At 43.2% G+C, this 22,410-nt stretch overlaps 1 protein-coding gene across 1 annotated transcript in view; it reads left to right on the top strand.

Annotated features, from left to right (window-relative positions):
* The first annotated feature begins 13,894 nt into the window (after positions 1-13,894).
* ANTXR2 (ANTXR cell adhesion molecule 2) overlaps positions 13,895-22,410 on the top strand; it is a 131,470-nt gene continuing 122,954 nt past the window's right edge. The window contains exons 1-3 of the mRNA XM_040966519.1: positions 13,895-14,353; positions 14,952-15,023; positions 17,042-17,113. Coding sequence (XP_040822453.1) covers positions 14,202-14,353; positions 14,952-15,023; positions 17,042-17,113 — 296 coding nt within the window. The 5' untranslated portion in view covers positions 13,895-14,201. The remainder of the gene's footprint in view (positions 14,354-14,951; positions 15,024-17,041; positions 17,114-22,410) is intronic.

The following is a 22,410-nucleotide window of genomic DNA, read 5'->3' as shown; positions in this document are numbered from 1 at the left end:
GTATTGTATCTTTAAGAAAAACACAAGCTCTTCCACCCAGCCCAATGTAATGCTATCCTTTCACTACCCTAACCCTCAAACACAATCCAGATTTTTCTATCCAGAGTTTTCCTCTTTTCCCTTTGTGCCTATTTAAGACATTACTCATTCAACATGCAGATTACATTTCTCATCCTCCATAAACTTTAATCTCTTCAGCTCTGAGTAATCCATCCCTCTTTGGCAATCATTTTATATTCTAACCAATCATCTCAATCTTGGTATTATGGTTGCCTCTGTATCATAGCTCAATAAATAGAATCTCTATTTATGAGATCTCTCTTTGCAAGGAGTAGGCTTTAAAAGATTATTTGAATAATAAGTATTTAAAATTTGCAAAATTGGAGCCTGGTGCAGTGGCCTTGTGGCTAAATCATGGCCTTGTACACACTGCGATCTCACATAGGTGCCGGTTTGTGTCTCAGCTGCTCTGCTTCCCATCCAGCTCCCCGTTGTGGCCTGGGAATACAGTAGAGGATGGCTCAAAGCCTCGGGACCCAGCACCCACATGGGAGACCCAGAAGAAGGTCCTGACTCCTGGTTTTAGATCAGTTCAGCTGTGGCCATCAGGTTCAATTGGGGGGTGAACCACAGGATGGAAGATCTTTCTCTCTGTATCTCCTTTCTGTAAATCTGATTTTCCAAATAAAATTTAAAAAAAAATTTTTTTGGAAGTTACACAATTGGGTTCTTTAAATGAATGTTTCTTGTCAGAATTTGTACAGGAGCTGGTGCTGTGGTACTACTGCTGGTTAAGCTGCTGCCTGTAATTCCGGCATCCTGTATGAATGTCAGTTTAAGTCAGCTCTGTCTCTTGCTTTCTTACACGCTGCCATTGAAATAAATATGTATTTTTTTAAACTTTAAAAAATTCTTCCTGTTTCACAGTTTTTGTAGACATGGGGGCTTTCCCTCCTTCCCCTTCTTGCCCCCTGTGTTTTACAATAATATAATCAGCCTTTCAGCGTAGTCTTGACGCCAGCATTCTCTATGTGTGTCATGACTTTGTAGGTATCACCCTGGCACAGAGTCTAGCGTTTTGCTCTCAAGGTACACTTGACAGTTTTGTTAGGGGCCTACTTTCATTCAGGATTAGAGATGCATACTGCAGTTCTTCTCTCACTCCTGGTCTCTGTGATAACTATACACTTGTTTGCCTTTATATCTTTTCATTTTGCATTTCGGATGAAATATTTTTTTGAGAAGAACTTAGACAGTTAAGAAGTATTAACTGATTAGCCAAATGCAAATCTCTGATTCACTAACCTTTTATTCTTAAAGATGAGCTTATTTATTTGAAAAGCAGAGTTAGAGAGAGACAGACAGACAGGGAGAGAGAGACAGAAAGAGAAGTGTCTTCCGTCTGCTGATTCATTTTCTAAATAGATACGCTCGTCAGAGCTGGGCTGGCTTAGAGTCAGGATCCAGCAGCTTCTTCGGGATAATTTACAAAAGTGCAGGAGCCCAAGCACGTGAGCCATCCTCCACTACTTTCCTAGGCAGGGATGTGGATTGAGAGTGGAGAAGCTGGGACTTGAACCCAGTGCCGACATGGGATGCTTGGGCTACAAGATGGGCTACATGGGCAACATGGGATGTTTGGGCTACCCACTGTGCCAGAGCATCAGTTCTTATTCACTGATCTACAAATGAACTCAGTTACCTGGGGTTCAGCATTGTTGAACTTCATTGTTAAACAGTACTGTTAAGCAACACTGTTAGTATTTTTGCCAGTGGAATTTGCTGCATATGAAATCCATTGACCATTTGGGGATTGAAAATTTCCCTACTGCTCCTTGCAAAGAACTTCCCAAGAAGATTGGGATAATCTATGTACCATATGTGCTGGTCAAATCAAGTTTTTTTAGAAAATATTTATTCATTGTTTTATTAAAAAGTCAGATATACAGAGAGGAGAAGAGAGAGAGGAAGATCCTCCATCCAAAGATTCACTCCCCAAGGGACCACAACAGCCTGAGCTGTGCCAATCTGAAGCCAGGAATCTCCTCCAGGTATCCCACGTGCATGCAAGAACCCAAGGCTTTGGGGCATCCTCAACTGCCTTTCCAGGCCACAAGCCGACACTCATATGCGAACCTGGAGTGTTCATGGCTAAGATTTTAGCCGCTAGGCCATCGCACCAGGCCCCAAATAAAGTTGAATATGCACTAATGAAGTGGTTTCCACAAGAAACACAAGGCTTTTTAAAATATAAAGTATATTTTTAAATTGTAGTATTTAGGATAGTTACTCCAGAAAGCAAAATTATATTTCAAAGCTTTTTTTGTTTAAAAAAAAAAAACAGATTTAGATATCTAAAATTCAGTTATCTTGGGGCAGAAATATTGTGCCTATTAAAATGTAACATAAACAAGCTGAAAAAAAAAACCAACACAAAAGTTGTATCTTTTTTCTTTTGCCAGTCAAATTTTCATATTTGTGCTTAGGCTAAGAGGGTATCTTTTTTCTTGTAAAAAGGTGGAAACGTGTGTACAGTGTCTGCATTTTACTTGGCAGGCAGGGAACCAGGGTACATAAGCTTGAATTTGTTCAATGAATGGGTTACTAAGATCACCCTCTTTTAGGTACCATTCTAGGGTAGCACTATATATTTTTATTTGTTTGCTTTTGAAATTTTTTTTTTATTGAGAAAGGTGATATACAAGAAGGAATTAGAATTAAAAACTGTAATTTTTAATGTAACCAGCATCAAAAGCCAGATAACTCCCAACGTTTTTATCAAAAAAGTAATGTCTGATGTAGAACTCTAAAACTCTAAGTTGTTATCCAAAATTTTTCCTACTATTATTTCCAAAATTTTATATTGTCATAGTATATCGTATAACAGTGTTATTATCAATATTACTATCATATTTTAAATTCTTGAGTTGTTATATATTCTAACAACTTAAAAGTATGTAAATATGCAATTTATTTATTTATCAGAGCGGCAGAGTGAAAGAGAGAAAGAAAGAGAGAGAGAGAGAGATCAAGTTCACATTCACTGTCTGATTTGTTAAGGGTTCCCAACAGTCAGGCCTCAAGTTAGGAAGTGGGAACTCCACTGGGATCTTTCACATGCATGGCAGGAAGCCAAGTACTTGAGCCACCACCTGCTGCCCCCAGGGAGTGCAGTATCAGGAAACTGGAACTGGGAAGCAGACTTGCACCTTGAACCCAGACACTCCAACATGGAAGGCCCGAGTCCCAAATGGCATCTTAACCACTAGGCTAAATGATTGTGCCTGGAAATTTTGCTTCATTCTAGAGTAGCAGCTTAAAGATTTGCTTATATCCTTTGCTATTTAGCTCTAACCTGTTTTATCTCTTTTCTGATATGTCATCCCCTAACTATAATCAAGTTCATTTTTTAAAATTATTTTTTAAACTAAAATCCACACATCTATCTTTGGTAGTAAGGAAATAAAAAGTTGTTTTTAAATTTGTTTTGCAAGATTCTGAAAGCAAGTGTATTGAGTTTGGTCCTCTACTCTCTCCTTTTTCTTGAATCTAATGGTTCTTTTTCTTGTGGGATTTGTGAGTTTGACAAGGAAGGGATACTAGCCAAGGAAAGCAAAGTGTAATTTAAGCACTTGCAATGTTTTCAAGTGCTCTTCCCTTTCACTTCTAATTTTTGATATAAGTATAAACACCAGTAAAAACAACTAACTTCAAGTTCATAGGGTTTTTGGAAGGTTAACATAAATGTGTTTGAAAACAGAATGTACTCTGATTAAATGAAAGGGACACATTGGGAGGCTGTTGTAACTCACAGAATCATCTGGATTGTGGAAGACTGGGTTCATCAGATTCTCCAAGCTACCCTCTAGCATTAGACAGGAAGAGATTCTAGTTGCCAAACATTGCCCGTGCCATGACCTGAAACAGCAAGAAAAAGAGGATGCGCTGTGCCCAGCCTCTCTCCTTTAACTCAGTTATGATTCAGTCTGTTGGGAGTACAGAAGATGGATCACAAGCTATGAAGGAACTTCCCTTTTGGAGAATATATAGGAAATGTCTATTTGCAAGTTTCTCTAACAAGTAGACCGATGTGCTAGAAGGGAGTTAGATCAGTGTTGAGTGAGTTTATCATCGTGTCCAACATTCCAGCCAACATTTTTTTTTTCTGTTTTCTTTGGTATCCTCTGTGTAGCCTAAACCAATATCATCACACTCCTCTCCTGGAATACTGATACCCAACAAAATGACTAGGGATTGCAAACTGGGCTATGAATCAAACTGTCAAGCTGCACCAAGGATCTATCAAAAGAATAACGGGAAGATACAGTGGGATGTTGGCAACAGTGAACAGTGCTGTGGCATAGTGAGAAAGACTAGGACCTGCAATGCCAACATCCCATGTTGGCCCATTTTGGGTTTCAGCTGCTCCACTTCCAATCTAGCTCTCTGCCAATACACCTGGGAATATGTCAGAGGATGGCTTGAGTGCTTTAGGTGCTGCTACCTCCTTGGGAGACCTTGAAGAAATTCTTGGCTCTCTTTGCCTCATCCATCCCCAGCTGTTGCAGTCATTTTGAGGGTGGATTGAACCAATGAATGAAAGACTTCCCTTTCTATCTCTCCCCCCCTCTCTCTGTAACTCAAGCTTTCAAATAAAGAAAACTTAAAAAAAAAAAAGATACATTGTAGGCCCGGCAGCTAAAGTCCTCACCTTGCACATGCTGGGATCCCAAATGGGTGCTGGTTCTAATTCCAGCTACCCAACTTCCCATCCAGCCCTCTGCATGTGGCCTATCAGTTGAGGATGGCCCAAAGCTTTGGGACCCTGCACCCGTGAGGGAGACCCAGAAGAAGCTCCCAGCTCCTGGCTTTGGATCAGCTCAGCTACGGCCATTGTGGCTACTTGGGGAGTGAAGCAACTGATGGAAGATCCTCCTCTTTGTCTCTCCTCCTCTCTGTATATCTGACTTTCCAATGGAAAAAAATATATATATTGGGATATAAAGGAGATATGCATGAACTGAAGCTACTAGGTACAATTTCATGAAGCTTTTTAAAAAGATTTATTTGGAAGGCGAGACAGAGAGAGACAGACAGACAGACACAGAGAGTTTTTCAATGTGTTGATTGATTCCACAAATGGCCACACCTGAAAGGACTGGGTCAGGTTGAAGTCAGGAACAGCAGAGTCCCTGTGGGTGTCCCACATGGGTATTAGGGGCCCAATGACTGGAAGTACCTTCCACTGCTTTTCCAGGCACATCAGCATGAAGCTGAAACATAAGAGGAGCAGCCTGGACTTAAAGTGCTTCATTGCAAATGGCAGCTTAATGATGCTGGCCCCTCATGAGTGATTTTGACCTTATCATAATCTTCAGATAGTGCTTGGATATTCAAACATATTCCAGCCTTGTGTGATAACACAACTCAGCAAATGTCTGTTGAAGTCTCTACTAATCTGCTCACAGTTAATCAGAGTTCTAGTTTCAAAAATTATGCAAATTCCTATGTGTACACAACACAATATAACTTTTTTCTGGATTGTTTTTTTAGTGAAGAGCATATTTTTATAGTTCTGTATGCTTGTGTTAATATTGTATGAAATATATGTACTTGTTACTACAACCTACTTGTTTATATATCAACAAAAATAGTATAAGAAGTTAATATAAATATCAGAAAACAGTAATATAAGTTAAGCAAAAGCTGTTTTGGTTGAAATAGGGCGGTTAAAGTGAAACAAAATTATTATCAATAATGGTAAATTGAAAATGTTTTGTGAAGGGGAAAATATATGAAATAGTTCTAGATGATGAATAATACTTTAACTACATTGAGTACAACTTGAAGTACAAATAGTATTTATATTAAAAATTATTTCAGGATAATTTTAGATTTGGAAGGGTTACAAATAAGCTACCCTTTATCCATTAGCATCTGACATAACTCTGGCACATTTGTCAAAACTAAGAAATTAATGTTGGCACCATGCTGTTAGCATGAGTTAGCACACATCCTATTAACGAAACTACTTTAATACAATTTCAGTGACCTTGGGTCCCCCAGCTTCCAAGCACTATGAGAAGTAAATCTCTCCATTTATGAGCCACTCAGCTTAGGACGTGATGCTTCAGCAGTCCCAATGGACTTTGACACTCCCTAAACGGAGCAATTTCTCATCACCACCATTGCCCATGGAGTCCTACCTGACTCAAATTCTGCCCCTGGGGTTGAGCTTCTGTCTCCCACCTCTTCCCTTGCTGCATCCCCACATATTGTATAATCTACCCTTGGTGTGGAAGCCTTTCCTCTCTTTACCAGCCATCAACCCTGTGCACCTGAGCTATCTTCTGCAGTTCCCTGGGGCCTTACTACTCAGTGAGCTATGTGTCACTCCCCGGACAGGCTTCTTGCTGTTCAGAAGCATTCCTTATCTTTCTTGGCAGCAAAGGATCCACACTGGGCTATTGTTTCTGCTCAAAATATCTCTTTAATGCCTGTACTCTTTGTTTAAAATGTTTATATATATATATTTTTAAATGATTTATTTATTATTATTGGAAAATCAGATTTACAGAGAGAAGGCGAGACAGAGAAAATTTTCCATCCCCTGGTTCACTCCCCAAGTGATCACAACAGCTGGCTCTAAGCTGAGCTGATGTAAAGCCAGGAGCCAGGAACTTCTTCAGGGTCTCTCACAGGGGTACAGGGTCCCAAGGCTTTGGGCCAACCTCTACTGCTTTCCTAGGTCACAAACTGGGAGCTGGATGGGAAGTGGGGCAGCTGGGACCTGAACCAGCACCTGAACCAGCTGGGACCTGAACCAACATGGTCTGTGATACTGGCGCATGCAAGGCCAGGATTTAGCCATTAGGCTGCTGCGCGGGGCCCAGTGCCTGTGTTCCTATACCCTGCTCTCTTTTGGTCTGTCCCAACCGCCTCCTCTTATGCTCTGACATCTGAGATTACTTGTTATCTCCTGATGTTGGTTTTCTCCTTCTCTGTTGATGCTCTGAAGCCTGCATTGGATGACTCCCTGCAGGGAAGTCAAGCTTGGGCTCCACGTTCTCCAATGGCCTCTCTTTCTTTGCAGAAACACTCCTTATCATAGGCTTAAAGCCTTAGGGGACCCTCCACCCCTTGCTCAGGAAACCTGCCCACTTAGCTCATCCTGTGCTTTCACATCCAGAGCTATTGCCTTCCTCTCTGGACACCTTCCTTATCCTCTTGGACTCAAATACCAGTGGCCAGGCTGTGCCATCCTATACCACGTGGACATTCTCCTTGCTGGCTTCTGACACACTGCTCTGGAGTACTACTGCTCCTTGCCATCCTGACACCCATTTGCTAGTCCTGTTGAATGACTTTTGACTTGGAATTTCCAGCAATGACATGGAAAGAAAGAGGGGACAAGATGTCAGGGAAATGAGGGCAGGAAATCACGTGAGACCCAAACGTGCAATCATGTATGTGAGGGAAACAGTGCCTACCAGGTTATTCTGAACAGAGCACCTGAGGGGACTACAGCGGTGCCCTTCACCCACACTGTATATTACATGCTATCCTAAGCAGCATGGTGAAATCTCTTGCTATCCCACTCTATTTCAGGGGACATGGACCTTTTGGTCCAGCAATTCCATACTGCGTACACTCTAGCTGCCCTTACCCAGCAGCCTTCATGGTTATTCCAGTGATTGTCACTTTGACACATTGTTGTGTTCAAGTTATCCATACCTCATTTAATTTAGTTAATAATAATAATAATAATCCCAAAGCTTATGTGTAGTGATGCAAATGAGGCTGCAGACCAGGAAGCCTGGAAGGACAGTTTCACTCTGGTAATGTATTACAAGACTGCAAGACACTTAGAAGAAAAACAGTAAATATATGGAACTTGCTACTATTTTTGATTTCAGATATCCACTAGGTTACTTGGAACATGTTTGACATGGATAAGGAGAGGACATTATAGATTTAGTGGAGGTGACGAGATATTATTATGCTACTGTGGAGGCACTTACATTGCTAGTAAATGTCTCTGGCAGCAATTCAGTAGGTGATGAATACTATGTGTTTTACACCTCAGAAAATGAATCACATTGAAGTGTACAGGAGGTGTGGAAAGACAGAATACTAAAATCTTCATTTAGAATTGGGAACCTTACAGGGGACCAGGAGTTTCACAGAAGACACAGGAGAATGGATTGGTTGCATGACTGCATACTTCCAGGCCCAGCCAGAGCTGTTTGTGACGCCCACCTTCCACCACGCTGCCTGGCACTTTGTTTTTGCCATTTTGTGATGTTGTGGATGTTGTGGTTGTAAACCACTCCCTGCGGAATTCATTCTAATATTTATCCCCAAGGAAACTGCCTTGTCACAAGTTATGGTTCCTCAAAGTGGCAGCCCACATTAAAAAGCATTTTAAAAAGTTGATTAATCTTATTTGATAGGCAGAGATGGAGAGGACAGGCAGGTAGACAGACACACAGAGAGCTCTCGCCTGCTGGTTAACTCCCCAGACTCTCACGCCAGTGGATGTTTGGGGAACTCAATCTGTGGTTGTAACTTAAATATGTGAACCATCACCTGCTGCCTTGTAGGGTATACATAAAGAGGGAGCTGGAATACAGAGAATAATCAGGATGGAACCCAGACATTCTGAAATGGTTTGTGGATATTCCAAGCACTGTTTTAGCTGCAGTGCCCAAACACTTGTGTTGGTGTTTTTAACCAAGATGGTCACGCTGGCATTTCATTTTAATCAAGCAGAGATTAAATGAGGATTTTGGTGAAGAGAAATTTTAGACTGAAATTTCTTACAGCCTCAGCCTCTTTGTCTAACTGTGTTCAGGAAAACCAGGGAAGGCCACTCCATGTCCGAAGTTCTTTCAGGGTTACAGAGGCCTCATCATGACTGCTCGGGCCACCCCTGCTCCTATCCGCTCTTAGTGGGGCGCACTTCTCCATTCACCTCCTGCATGCAATGCTGATCCCCAATCTCTTTTGAGAAATTGGACTTAAAACGACATCTGGCTAAAGTGTAGATATTTCAAATCATTCTCTGACATTGGTTAACATCCCTTGTTGTCACATGCAGAGATGTTAATTCAGAAGTGGTTGTGCCTTCTTGCTGCATTTGATTCACTCCCAGGAACTAGTTCAGACATTGGGGAAATCTAGGGCTGTAATGACTATACCTGATAAAGGGTGAAATCAGCTTTGTCACCTATACGTGCTGAAGATTTACCTTCCTCCTCTGATTCACTGTAGATGCCATCTGATGAATCACTTCCTTTGTGATATGAATATGAATCGCTTCCAGAGTAGTCCAGTTTGTCATTGTGGATTCTCTCCATAGAAGTCTACCTGCAAATCATACGAAGCAGCAGATAATTTAATGCATTACTTCCTATATTTATTGTTAACTATTCTTTTGCTGGTGGAGGTAAGGGATTTGAAACACACTAGTCAGAGAAGAATGGAAATGCAAATGGTTTGAGAACAATGAGTCTGGTTTTTGTGCTTGGAATATTGCCAGATAGTAGATATCAACAAGTATTTGTTAAAGTAAATAGAGCCTGCCTTGTACATGCAGGAATCCCATCCGGGCACTGGTTCAGGACTGGCTCAGTTCCAGTTGCTGCAGCCACTTGGCTAGTGAACCAGGGGACAGAGATATTCCTTTCTGTTTCTTCTCCTCTCTGTATATCTGCCTTTCCAACAGAAAATAAATACATCTTTTAAAAAGTTAATGTAAGTAAATATTTTCTGTGACTCTGACAGTAGCTGTTCAAGAAGAAAATGTTGGCGACCTAGCTCTGACCTTTAATCCTCCAGATGTCAATTTCAAGCTATTCTAATTGCACTAAATTTAACATTTTGGGGTGGGGGCGGGCCTCACTGGTATTTTTATATAATAAGCTGACACACTGGATGCACAGAATGCTTTTCAAATTAAAAGCACAGATCTGGAAGCAAATGTCATTGAAAATGTCTTCTTTAAAGTCTGCTTTTCAGGATGTGTGCTGTAACATAATAAGTTTATCCACCACTTTTGATGCCCACTTCTAATCTGGCTTACAATGCATTCTGGGAAGCAGCTGATAATGGCTTACTTGGTTAGGCCCCTGCCACTCAGGCACAGGTGGAGTTCTGGACTCCTGGCTTCAGCCTGGCTCAGACTCACTGAAGGAAGTTCTCTCTTCTCTCTCTGTTGCTCTGCCCTTCAAGAGGATGAAAAACAAAAACAAACTTGTTTTCAGGGAGAGCATGGTGGTGTTTAAGGCTCCGCAACCTTTATGGGGTTTGTGTCCTGGCTGCTTCACTTCTGATCCAGCTCCCTGCCTATGGCCTAAGTGGCAGAGGATGGCTCAAGTCCTTGGGGCCCTGTGCCCACCTGGGAGATCTGCAAGAAGCTCCTGGCTCCTGGCTACAGAGTGGCTCAAACTGGGGAGTGAAACAGCAAGTGGAAAATCTGTTTTTCCTCTTCTTGTAAATTTCCCTTTGAAATTAAAAATAAATAAATCTTTTAAAAAAATCTGCTTTCCTTCTCCCGTTGTTGACTTATTGTTGAAAACTAAACATTTCAGGCATGATTACCATGGTACAAAAGTCAGTTTTAAACTTTATCTGGCAAGTGTCCAGCTGACAAAGTGCAGATTCTTCTCACTTATGGGGGAAGCAATTGCTGTTGATACCACTCCTTCTGGTGGTTTAGAAAAATACATGTTTGTTGTTGATTTCAACCAAGAGTCCTCCTAGCCAGGGATTGTCCCAGGCACTGTGGCAGCTTTAGCACTCAGTGTCCTGTCCCTGGACATTTTTTTTTTAATCCTGCAGGCTGGGAGAAACTGGGACAATTGACTACCCCCATAATTCATAACCTTCTTAGGCACTTACTAGATGAAAGTGATTTGGTTAATTATTGATCTGTGCTAGGTAAGATCATTTCCCCTTTTGCTGTTGCTCTTACATGAACCAATGAGTGACAATCCATACATGGGCTGTCTTCAATACCCCAAATAAAGCAGCAGCAGGCAAATAAACAAGAGTGGCAATATGCTTTCATGTGCTTGTCATCTCTGTTGTCCTTGTAGTCAGGAAAGAACCAGCTGAAAGAAGAACTGAAAATTCTATGACGGCAATAGCAAGTCTGAATGAAGACAGGCTTTAATGTCAAGATATTTTGCACCAGGACAGGAATTGCTAGACTAGCGTGTGAAGTCCCAGAAAGGGAACAGGCAATGAGTCAGGACGCCAGGGGAAACAACAGCCGGTAAATATGAGTTTGTAACACTTCATCATTGAGAACAGAGTCCAAGGTTAGTAATCCTCTCTGAAATCTGTTTACTTCTGTCCTTTTAACTTGTCCAACTGCTACCAACCTTTCCATGAAAACTCTACTCAGTAATACACTGTGGGTGGGGGTTAGTTTTTAAAAAAATGTACAATATCTTTGGTTGTGTTTTAAGACTAACTTGGAAAATGTAAACACACTTTGGAAACCTGAACAAGTTGTGGATGCATATTTTCTAAAAATGTCAGCCTGTTTCAGTTCTGCTAAAGGAAATCAAAGGGATTAATGCATTTGCTGCTGGGCCCAGCTGTGGCACGGGAGGCAACAGGCGCTCTTGGAGACCTGATTGATGGGCTGCAGAGGGATTCAATCGGAGGCCAGAGAAGACAGAATTCAGGTGCTCACAGGACAGCTACCCTTCTTCCTTTGACTTCTTAGAAACAATGGGATATTTAGCCTTATTCCCAACTCTAGTCCCATGGTCCATCAGTATGTGACCCATCTCTGTGTTCAGACATGGTGGTGGTGGAATTTCTTTGCAAGGGTCTAGTTGTGAAAGAGTAAGCAGAGATCCTGCCCAATCTTTCCAAGCTGGGACTCTGCCTACATTTACTGAAGCTTTCAGTCATCTTTCTCAGTTTGAACAGTATCACCCAAGATATCAGTTTATTTTGCCTAGACACAAAAATTATCTCTAACTGCTCTTCCTGCTGTCAATGCTGTGACCTCTAAATTTGCTGTCTCATAGCAACCAGACCCATCTTTGAAAACACGATCTTATCAATTCGTCTGCCATCCCTTTCCTGGCCTTCAAGTCTCCTAACAGGCTCCTATCACCCTCAGGTGAAAAGTGAATCAAGCCCCAAACAATCTGTCTCCGGCAGGTCTTTCTTCATCTTTGCCACAGAGTTGCAGCCTTGCTGCTTTTCTTTCTCTGTCTTGAATATGCATCTTAGAGCAACTTGGATGATTCCCTCTTGGCTCTTAGAGTGGCTGGGTCCTTTGGGCTAGCCACCTAGTCATACTTTCTCATGTCATATTTTAAAGTCTTATTTATTTATTTGAGGAGACGGAGACCAAGTGGTGAGAAGCAGATTGAGACGAGGAAGTCAGAGGAGGTGAAGAAGCAGGGGAGAGGAAGGGGAAAAGAACAGAGATAGAAACCCCCGGTTCCTGGTTCACTCCCCAAATTTCTAGAATTGCTGAGACACCCCTTCCCCGCTTCCAGATTTCTCCCAGGGTACCAGGAAGTCAGGCACTGCAGCTGCCACCTGCTGCCTCCCAGGTGAAGCTGGAGCCTGGAGCCGGATCAACACTTTCCAATATGAAAGTGTTTCTGATTACAGGATGCATGTGTTGACCCTGCATCCTAACCTCTAGTCCCAACATCTACCCCCAGAGCACCAGATGCTGTTCCTGCAAACAAACTTACCACACACACACACACACACACACACACACACACTTCCCTTGCTGACAGATTGTAAATCGTTGCCCAGCTCCACCAACCAGACCACAAGTTGTGCCTTATCTTTATGTGCTGGGCATTAATTCTAACTCCTGGAACAGTGATGCCACGCAGTAGGCACAGAATGCATCCTTCTGTCTGGTTTCTATTGACGTGGCAACGCATCACAGGTCAAGTAAACCAGGAGCTGAACACAAGGGCCCCAAAGGGAAGACAGCTAAAAGGCAATCTTTGAGTCTTCTAGGTATTTTGTGATGGTAAAAATATTTTGTTATAAAACAACAACGAAAAGAGGGCGTGGCATCGCCATGGCCGGCGGCCTGTGACAGTTGTCACCACAGATGTGAGGTTGTATTCTTAAAGCCAGTTTGGGCAGAGGGAGGCCGGAAGTCAAATGTGTGAGGTGAGAAACCAGAGGGGAGGCTTGCCGGTGATAACCGCAGAGTTTCCCCGCTAGTTTGAGGAGGGCGGCCTTCCAGCCCCCAGGGTGGGTTTTTCTTTTTTTTTCCTGTGATGGCGGCCGCCTGGGGTTAGGTAACTGTGGGTCAACTTGCCTCATCTGAAGTAGTCCGACTCTGCCTCTGGTCTCCCTCTTTTTCTTGGCAACGAGAGAAGCCATAAAGTAGGTTTGTTTGAAAAGAGGCAAGAAGAAGAAGAAAAAAAGTCCTCTTCTTCAAGCCTGGTGTGGCACCCACTTGGCAGAGGCTGCGCCGGGGGTGCCGGGGGTGCTGCGCTCTGGGGCAGCTGCCGGTCCCGCGGGGCACGGCTCCCGCGCAGCGGCCGGAGCAGGCCGGGCCCGCAGCCATCTGTGGGTGGGTGTCGTGGCCAAAGGACGCTCGTGTTCCCTCACCTCCGCTTCCCCTGGCCACCTTCTGCCGGTAGCCGTGTGCGTGCGCCGCCCCCGGAGCCCGGGGACCCTCCCTTGCCTCGCCCGGCCGCTCGCCCCGGGCCTGCTCCGCCTCCCGCTCTCGGCGGGACCGCCCCGGCGGCGCCGAGCCACAAAGTTTGGGCGCCCCGAGCGGACTCGGGCAGCTGGGCTGGAGGAGGAGGCGGCGGCGGCGGCGGCGCCAAGTCCGCGCTCAGCCGCTGCATTGGAGCCTGTGGGAACCTGGTTCCGGGTAGGAGGCGAGGGAGGAACAACTTGTGCGCGCGGTGGGCGTGGGCCTTCATTGTCCGCGGGACTCTCCGGGATCCGCTCGCGCACCCGCTCGGATTCGTCGGGAGTTCGGGCGACAGCTGCGGCCAGTGTGGAGCCTCCCTTTGTCCTCTCGGACCTCCCTGCCCCCCTTCTGGCCCTCTCTCATCGCCCCGCTGCGTGCCGCTGCCCCCGACTCCGGGGGCGCGACCTTGGAGACTCTCGCCACCTTCGCCTTCCCACCGAGCCGAGCCCCCGGAGCTGCGAGGGGGACGCTGTCGCAGGCCGGTGGCTGTAGGATGGTGGCGGGGCGGCCTCCGGGCCGCAGCCCCTGGAGCTGGCTGCTGTCCGGGCTGTGGTTGCTGGCGCTAGGCGGGCCCGGGGCTCGGCTGCACGCCCAGGAGCAGCCCTCCTGCAGAACAGCCTTTGATCTCTACTTCGTCTTGGACAAGTGAGTGCCTGATGGGGTGCCGGGGTCTGCTGCTTGCGGGAGACTCAGGGTCTTCTGAGATGGGGAGGCTGAGAGGTGCGTGTGCCTGTTGGCTGGGGTGTTGCTCTCCCCTTCCAAGCGGCCAATGCTGTCGGATCTGCACGGGCTGGAGACAGGATGGGGGCAATAGGAAGCCGGGCTACTTGGTTGTCTCCAGCTGGGGCTAGCCCTCTTCCTCAAAGGGACTCAAATTGGCTCCTCCGTCCCTTGTCCTCCCTCTCCTTTCCTCCACCCCTGCGCGCTGGCTTTTAAAGTTTGGCTGCTTTTTCACCCCCTGGTCACAGCGCTTTCTGCAAAGCCAGGAAAAGCCTAGGGCTAGCAAATCCAACGTGGTTTGCATTTCCTGCCGGGGAGGGCTGTTGTGTTTATTATTATCACTCTTAACCCGCCAGTTGTCCTGAGGGCCGGGCTGACTTGTTGCCTGCAAGTTGCCTCTCCATAACTGATAGCTCCCGTGACTTTGGAAGAACCCAGAAGCTCTTCTCTGAGGCATGGAGAAGACGACACTCTTTTGAGATGTTTGCCTTATTTTCCTGATCAGTTTAATTTTGTTTTTCAGGTCTGGGAGTGTGGCCAACAACTGGATTGAAATTTATGATTTTGTCCAGAAGCTTACAGAAAGATTTGTGAGGTGGTTTTTTTCCCCCCACTTTACTTTTCTAGACGGTGGGGGTGGGGAGGAAGTGGAACCCAGTGGAGGGAGGGTTTCCCTTTGGGGAGACCTTTTACAGGGGAAAGATTTTGAGGCCTGGAGGTTGTCACTGCACCAACCCTGTCCTTAGGAAAGCCCCAAGGCCTTGGGGGTTCATTTCATCTGTGTCCCCCAAACTTGGTGCACTCTGTGCAACAGTATCTTAAGAGGTTGTTGCAAATGGCTTTTCCTTGCCGGGTTTTCATCTGTTTCAAATTTCAGTTATGCTTTCTCACAATTTATCACATTAAAAAAAAACTTTATGCTAATGGTATCCACACTATATTTTCCAATCCTCACAATTCTTGGTGTTGTGAGTGAGGTCCTCCTTGAAAAAAAATAGTGTTGAAAAACTTCAAATGAACATGTGTTAATAACCCACCACCAGAAAACGCACGTGTGTGTGTGTGTGTTTAAAGCAAGGACTGGTGTTTTCGCAATGTGTGGGTGTGTGGTTGGTTTAAAATTTCACTGTTCCATATATGCAGTAAGTGTCACTACCAGAGAATGGGTTTCTATAAAAATGTGCGGCTACAATGAATTCCCACTTAGCCTGATGTTTAGAGGTAACCAGGAATTAGTGGGTTCATCCATTTAAAAATAACCCCAAGATACCAGGTTTCTGAGGTTTTTAGTTTTCTTCTTTTTCTTAAAAAAAGTGACAAGTCAATGTAAGTTTATCAAGATAATGGAAAGGACATGAATAGGAAGTGTATCATTAAATATTGCTTTTTTCAGTCTTGCTCGCCCAAATGTTTTCTGTAAAACAGTCTTGGATGATCAAAACATTTTGAAAGTCATGCTGCAAGTAACTTCCAACAATCTGTAGAGGCCTAGGCAATCCTTCAATTATTGGCAGCAGTGAAGTTATCCCTATAAAAATGTATGCCTGTCCGTGTTCAGTCGTCAGGTCCCTGCTTAAGCCAAGTGTAAGACTCATCTCTGGACTGGGATGGAGAGAAAGCTGTCTAAGAAAGAAAAATAAACAAGACCTTCTATGGTTAAACATCCAAGCCAGCATAGGTAGTTGTTGCTAAGTTTTCTGATTTCATGCTAGAGGGTGCAGTGACATGCAAATTTTAATCAGAAAACAGTGGGTCATTTCAATGCAGCATTTTTAGGAAGTGGGGGTTTTAATCATTGGATCTGGTGTGCAAGTTGGAATTCTGTAATGCCTGATTTGTTTGCCAAACTTGCTCAGTTACCGACAACACATTTGTGGTGACTGCTGGAGAGAATGACTTTTGAAATATACGTTAAGCCTCAGGGATAGCTCTGAGCTTCAGTTTATCAGTCGTAGTGGCCTGTCTTCAGTTTTGGATTTCGATAATAATTGCCTAGAGTGTCCTACGCTGCATCTAATGGGGGAATGATGTGGCTTGCTGGAGCGGGCAATCGTTGCCCACTAGAACCATGTACCTAGAGACATGGAACACTGACAATACCCAATTGAAAAGTGACTTGTTAGTTTCTTTCCTCTTTTCCCCAGTCTTTTCAAAGCTTGCATTAGAGCTGCTTTTCTATGAACTCTTGTAGCTGTCATTGTAGTCATCCCATCAGATGGGCTGCTCTCCAGCCTTAAGTACCCGGATAGCTGATGGTCATGACTGCAAAGTCGGACCCCCTTCGGGGAGGTGAGGTAGGTTACCAGGGAAAGAAGCATTGTTTGTGAAGCTTCATGCACTGACTGAGAATTTATGTTTCTAGTCAGCCTCTTTCCAAACGCTGGTCCCTGTGAGTGATGGAGGAGTGGGAATACTGGGAAGCATCAACAGAATCCAAAGTGACTTAGGCAGCAGTGCTAGGCAGAGTTGGCCAGCAATGCAGGGAGTTCCATTTAAAGGGAGCCCTGAGCCTTCAATGAGACTGATTTTAAATGAGATTTCCTGGTTCTACATCTGTATTGTATCAATATTTCTTTTTAAGATGTTTTAACTGCCTCTTTTCTTATTTTGCAGCCCTGAAATGAGATTATCTTTCATTGTGTTTTCTTCTCAAGCAACCATTATTTTGCCATTAACTGGAGACAGGTTAGTGCATTATCATTTGACTGCAGGCTTTTAGTAGAGATGAATCTTCAAGGAATGATTGATAATTTCCAAGTGGTGATTTGGGCCTCTCAGTGGAATCAAGCAAATGCACAGACTATTCAGTTCTCTGCACTAACAGAAGGGGAAGGAGGAATGACTAATACAAAATAGCAGATTATCTCAAAATCAATATCATTTCTACTGGCTGAGGAATGAACAATGAGAAGCAGAACCTGGCCCAAGTTGTCCATTCACTCTGTGCTACCTTTCCCCACGCTGTTACTGCCAGTGGTTCTGCATTTTTCTTGTTTAGATGTGGATCTGTCTGGCCAATTGAACTCAGTTCAGCAGATAGACTTTTAGGTTTTCTCTAAAGCATGCTGATGCTAAATATATTCACTTCGATAAGGGAATTTGCAATATCTGTTTCCTTAGTGCTTTGAAAATGTCTGGCCTTTGTAAATCCAGTGTTGCAACACTTTGAGTAATGGCTTCGGAGCCCTTGTATCCTGTGTTCCTTTAAACACAATGTGGCACATGAGAAGAGTCACTGACATATTTTTGAGAATGACCACTTTGTGTGGGTTCAGCTTTCCTTTTCAGAGCATGAAATCCATAGTGAGAAGAGAGCTTTTCTTCTTTTTCTGTTTCTTGTAACACAAACTATGGAAAGCAGGTCTTACACAGTGCATTTGTGTTGCATGCATGAGTGGAAGGATGAATGAGTTAACATTATTTTCAAAGCAAATATCTTGAAGCTGTAATGTCAGCATGTGATTTTGGGCTAGTGTTTTGCTTGATTTATGGATACTTGAAAAGATGTGTGAGTAGTTTTCTTTTTTTGTAAATTTTCTCTTAAGAAGAGCCTAGTATTTAAAGGAGATCAAGAACTTATATGTAATTCACTGATTTTGTTAAAAACATTATATCTTGTGCTTTACATTTTTCTTTTCGTAAAGCAGTAAGTCTCTGACTCTGTGAGTTCAGCCTTGGCTCTCAGTGTGGCTGGTTTTAGGCTTCCCTGTGATTTCCCAGCCTTCCTATCTGTGTATGCATGGATCTCTTCAGGGCCAGAGCAGTACAGCCCATGTACAGCAGCTCTTTATGCCTGGTGATAACCTAGCACTTTGGCAAAAAGTGTTTTGTTCCATTGAGCACTTTAATTTCCAAAGAAACAGACTTGGATCCAAACCTTCCCTTTCTCCCCCACACAGGCCAATTTTGTCCTTTGTAGCATGTGTATATACCAAACGGAGATGTGGAAGTCTCTTAGAAATTGACAGCTATTGCATTGTGCAGGTTTTCTGCTAGGCCCTTTGCATGCGAGTCCTTCAGCAATTTGAAGTTGAAGTGCAGTCTTTGGTTGACCAGATGGGTACTGTGTAGACAGGCATAGAAGTTTAAATCTTGAATGGAAGTTGGAGATTCTTGCTTTATCATTGTTTGAATGTCACAGCAGGGAGACTGCAGTGGCTTGCAGAAGAGATGTCTCTAACAGGCAACATAATGTTGCAGTTAAGAGCCGCTGGAGCAAGTCTTTGGTTAGCTAAGCGGTCAAGGACAAATGCCTTAACCTCTTGATGTCTCAGTTGCTTCCACCTATGTAATACTGATGATGACAATGATGATGATGAAGTCATACATAAATTATAAGGGTGTTGTAAGAATGGAAGTTGATGAGTATGGAGTACTTAAGACAAATTTTGGTACATAATACTCAAGAGAGCATAAATATCACCACCATCATCATCTGGAGCTAGGGAATGTGCAGTATTTTAATGGTCATGGAAGAATTATGCTCATATAAAGGGAATATTGTCCTAGTTGGAATGATTTATAATCCTCTAGGAGGAATTTTAATAAAGTTCCTCTCAGCTTATTCTCAATGTAACTGGCTTCTCTATTGCTTCCCAAATAGAAATGTTTTCACTTTTAATGAATTTGAATACTTGTGGTACGTTGAATTAATGTGTGGGGTTGCAGGACATACACTGAGAAGGTCTGATGTGTGTTCTGGTTTTACACTTACTGATTTGGAAGCGTAAGGCGAATTGTTTTACTCAGTGTGTCAATTTCTCTGTCTCTAAAATGTAGACACAAAATCTGCCCAATCAGAGAGTTGTGGAAATGAAAATAAGGTAATTCTTAGAAAGGTTCTTTGTATGTCATGGGACATCTCCCTGACAGGGTTGATAGGGTGATACTCTCTTCTATTTTCCTTTTACCTATTGGATTAAATCAGTCACAGCAGATTTCATTGGTCCCCGGTATTTGGATTTGGAATCTTTTTCCACCCATCTTTAATGTGTAATAACAGTTTGCATATTTAGATGAAGGGCCACTGAATGCTTATCTCCACAAGTATTGTAGAATTTTGTAGAAACTGGATTTTTTTTATTGATACATTGCATAATGTGACACAGTTTTATAGGCACTGGGATTCCCCCCAGAAACTGGAATTTTAACATGTCAACTTTCTTGATAGCATGCGTCACCGTCACTTTCATATATAGATTTGGGTACTGGAGAAAATCCCAGGTTAAGCGGGGAAAAAAAAAAAGAAGCAAATGTCAAGTTGAGCCGGTTTCGCAATTTTGCTTCTGTTACTCATACTTCTTTACTATCTTGGTAAACGTAAGAAGTAGTGCTGTCGCGTTTCTCTGAGAGTTGCTAAAGATTTAGGGATGAGGCAAGACTAAAAGGAGTAAGTACTTAGGGTTGGACCATTCTTTCTACTTCCTTTCAGCGTGGTGCCTGGTCCTGTAGAAATGCATGAGTAGAATGAATGTGCTAAGAAATGAGTTCTATAATTTATGTTCTCAACATTTAGAAACTTCTTTTGCTTAAGGACTTCAATGTAAAACTTTCTCTCTTTCATGCCTCCATGATTTCTGTCTTCCAAGGTTCAGTTAGTTCATTCATGCATTTACTGGTGTGCTTATCTACGGTATATAGGTGGTGGGCCTTATGGATAATGTGTAGATGCGTCATCGAGTGTGTGAGTGAGGAGGGGTAGGCACAGACACAGGCTTCACAGGTACAGTCAATTCAGAGGAAAGTGCCCCGAGTTGATTGCATCTGGAACTATCCGACTACGAGATATTACAGAATTTAGAATTAGGGCTAATTTTAAAAGACAGTTTTAATTGTTCTGTTACGTAATTGGGAATGGTGAATTAGGCTCAGTTCTGTTGAATTATATCTTAAAGCTGTTGTAATGATAGAGTTGAAAACATTTAATGAACAATTATGAGATGTTGGGCATTTTGTGCCGATTCAGTTGAGCATGAGGTAAGAGATCTGGTTATTATCTCTCTGTTTTACAAATGAGGACACTGATTTCCTCTCTAGCCATGGATAAGATAGCTGACTTGGGATTGGAATGGAATTCAGAGATTAGAAAGATAAAGTATTCAAGAATAGAGTGGTTCCTACTGTTCCCTTGGAGCGTCCTGGTGGTGGCTTCCTGTTGCAACACAAAGACCAGGGCTGAACCTTGCATCAGATGAAAATAACAGTTGCATACTAGCTGGGTGATTGATTCTACACAAGTTGCTTAACTCCTGGTGATACAATTCTAGGCCTGTTAAAGGGGTTAAGCATTTATACCATATGGCAACACTAAGACAATGAAAGGCATACAATGCATGAAAAGGCCGTAATTATATGTAGAATATGCCACAGATGTTTAAAGCATTGTTCATTCTTCTTTCTTTTCTTGTGTCCCCTACTTGGAACAACATGCTTTTTAGTATTTCTTGTCATTTTTTCCAGTTCTTCTGTTTTCTTTATTTCTTGTTTGAGTGGGAAGAAGGCGAAGGCCTACATGGAGCTTAGAGGTTGACAGTGTATTCCATCGCCATCATTGTGCTTGAATGGTAACAGATAGTCATGTACCAGGCTCGTGATGGGTACTCAGAGACTCAAGGGACTCCGCTCACAATGACCCAGAGAAGCAGGATTCACACCCGAGTCTGGGGCTGAGTGTGAGCGCTTCACCAGTGCACTGTTCTGACTCACACTCCCTGAGTTCCCTTCTGCAATCTTCACTTTAGTCAGAGTTTGTCAGAGTTTAAAGACATGCTCATGCTTTACATTTCCTCTATTCTTGCAAGCCAGTTTTGTGGTAAGAGGAAGTGATCTAAAGAACAAAGAAAAATAAATGAAATTATATTGGGGAACGAATTACTCCTGTTTAGGAAAGTCTGTTTTGGCTACAGTGTATGCAAACCCTGAGGATTCTGAGTGTGGCAGCAGCCCAGATTCTAGTGATGGATATGTTAATAATTTCCAGGGATCTGCTTTTGAGTATGTCCTAGACAATTTAGTATACTGTTACTCATGCCTGCAAGACACACCTGGTACCCCGAAGTGGTGAAGTCCTGGGGTTGATTTCTCATGCTTCACCAAAGCACAGAAAAAGAAGTAGAATGAAAATACACAAAATGCATCAGGCATGCGCTTCAGGTGTGAGCTGAATGCCACAGTTTGGTAAGTGCAGACAAAATTGGAGAAAATTTTTCACAAAAATCAGATTGTGCAGGTTGCCTTGTGTGATGCTATTTTTAGGTCCAGGAACGTCACTTTGGATTTATTGGTTTGAATTATGGACCCCGAAGAACCATGTGAATGTTAGATGTGCAGTGAGACGTGAACTGAACAATAAGCAAGCTGTTACATAAAGCTACAGTAAAGGATGGCAAGAACCTGTTAATTCCTAAGATAATCTGTTACATATCTATATACCTATATCTATATCTATATAAAATATGTAGATGTAAAATATATACAGACACACCTGTATTTAAATATCTGGGCAAGGTCTTTGGCTTTGTTCAATTCATAGACTGCAGAAGATGTGAACATGAAGTTGTGCCAGTCTGGGTTCCAGGCCTGAGACAGGAATATCGTGTGCACGTTTCCTCTTTTGGGTTCTTCATGGGGAAACCTTCTACCCTATAAGAAACTGGATTGTGTTGTGACCACCATGGTAGTTGGAAGGCAGCCTAGCCCTATGGGTGACTGTGGAAGAGAATCAAGATCCTAGTTGGCAGTTCTAGGTGAGCTCCTAGACCTTAGCCAGTACCAGCCTTAGCACCAGCTTGCCAGCCAGGTGAAAGAGAAGATTGGAATTATTCCAGCCTTTGCAGCTTCTCATCCAGCCGCATGGGGAAGTGTAACCAGCGCCCATTCAGTGCAATGGTAAACATTCAGTGCACGAGAAACAATCCATTGTGTTTATATCTCTAATTTTGGGTTAATTTATAATGCAGCAATGGGGAACCAAAACAGATATT

Source organism: Ochotona curzoniae, unplaced genomic scaffold (assembly GCF_017591425.1).
Source record: "Ochotona curzoniae isolate NIBS_2020 unplaced genomic scaffold, NIBS_Ocur_1.0 scaffold_4506, whole genome shotgun sequence".
Lineage (NCBI taxonomy): Eukaryota > Metazoa > Chordata > Mammalia > Lagomorpha > Ochotonidae > Ochotona > Ochotona curzoniae.
The sequence above is the reverse complement of the archived record's forward strand: the minus strand, read 5'-3'. Positions and strand labels throughout refer to the sequence as shown.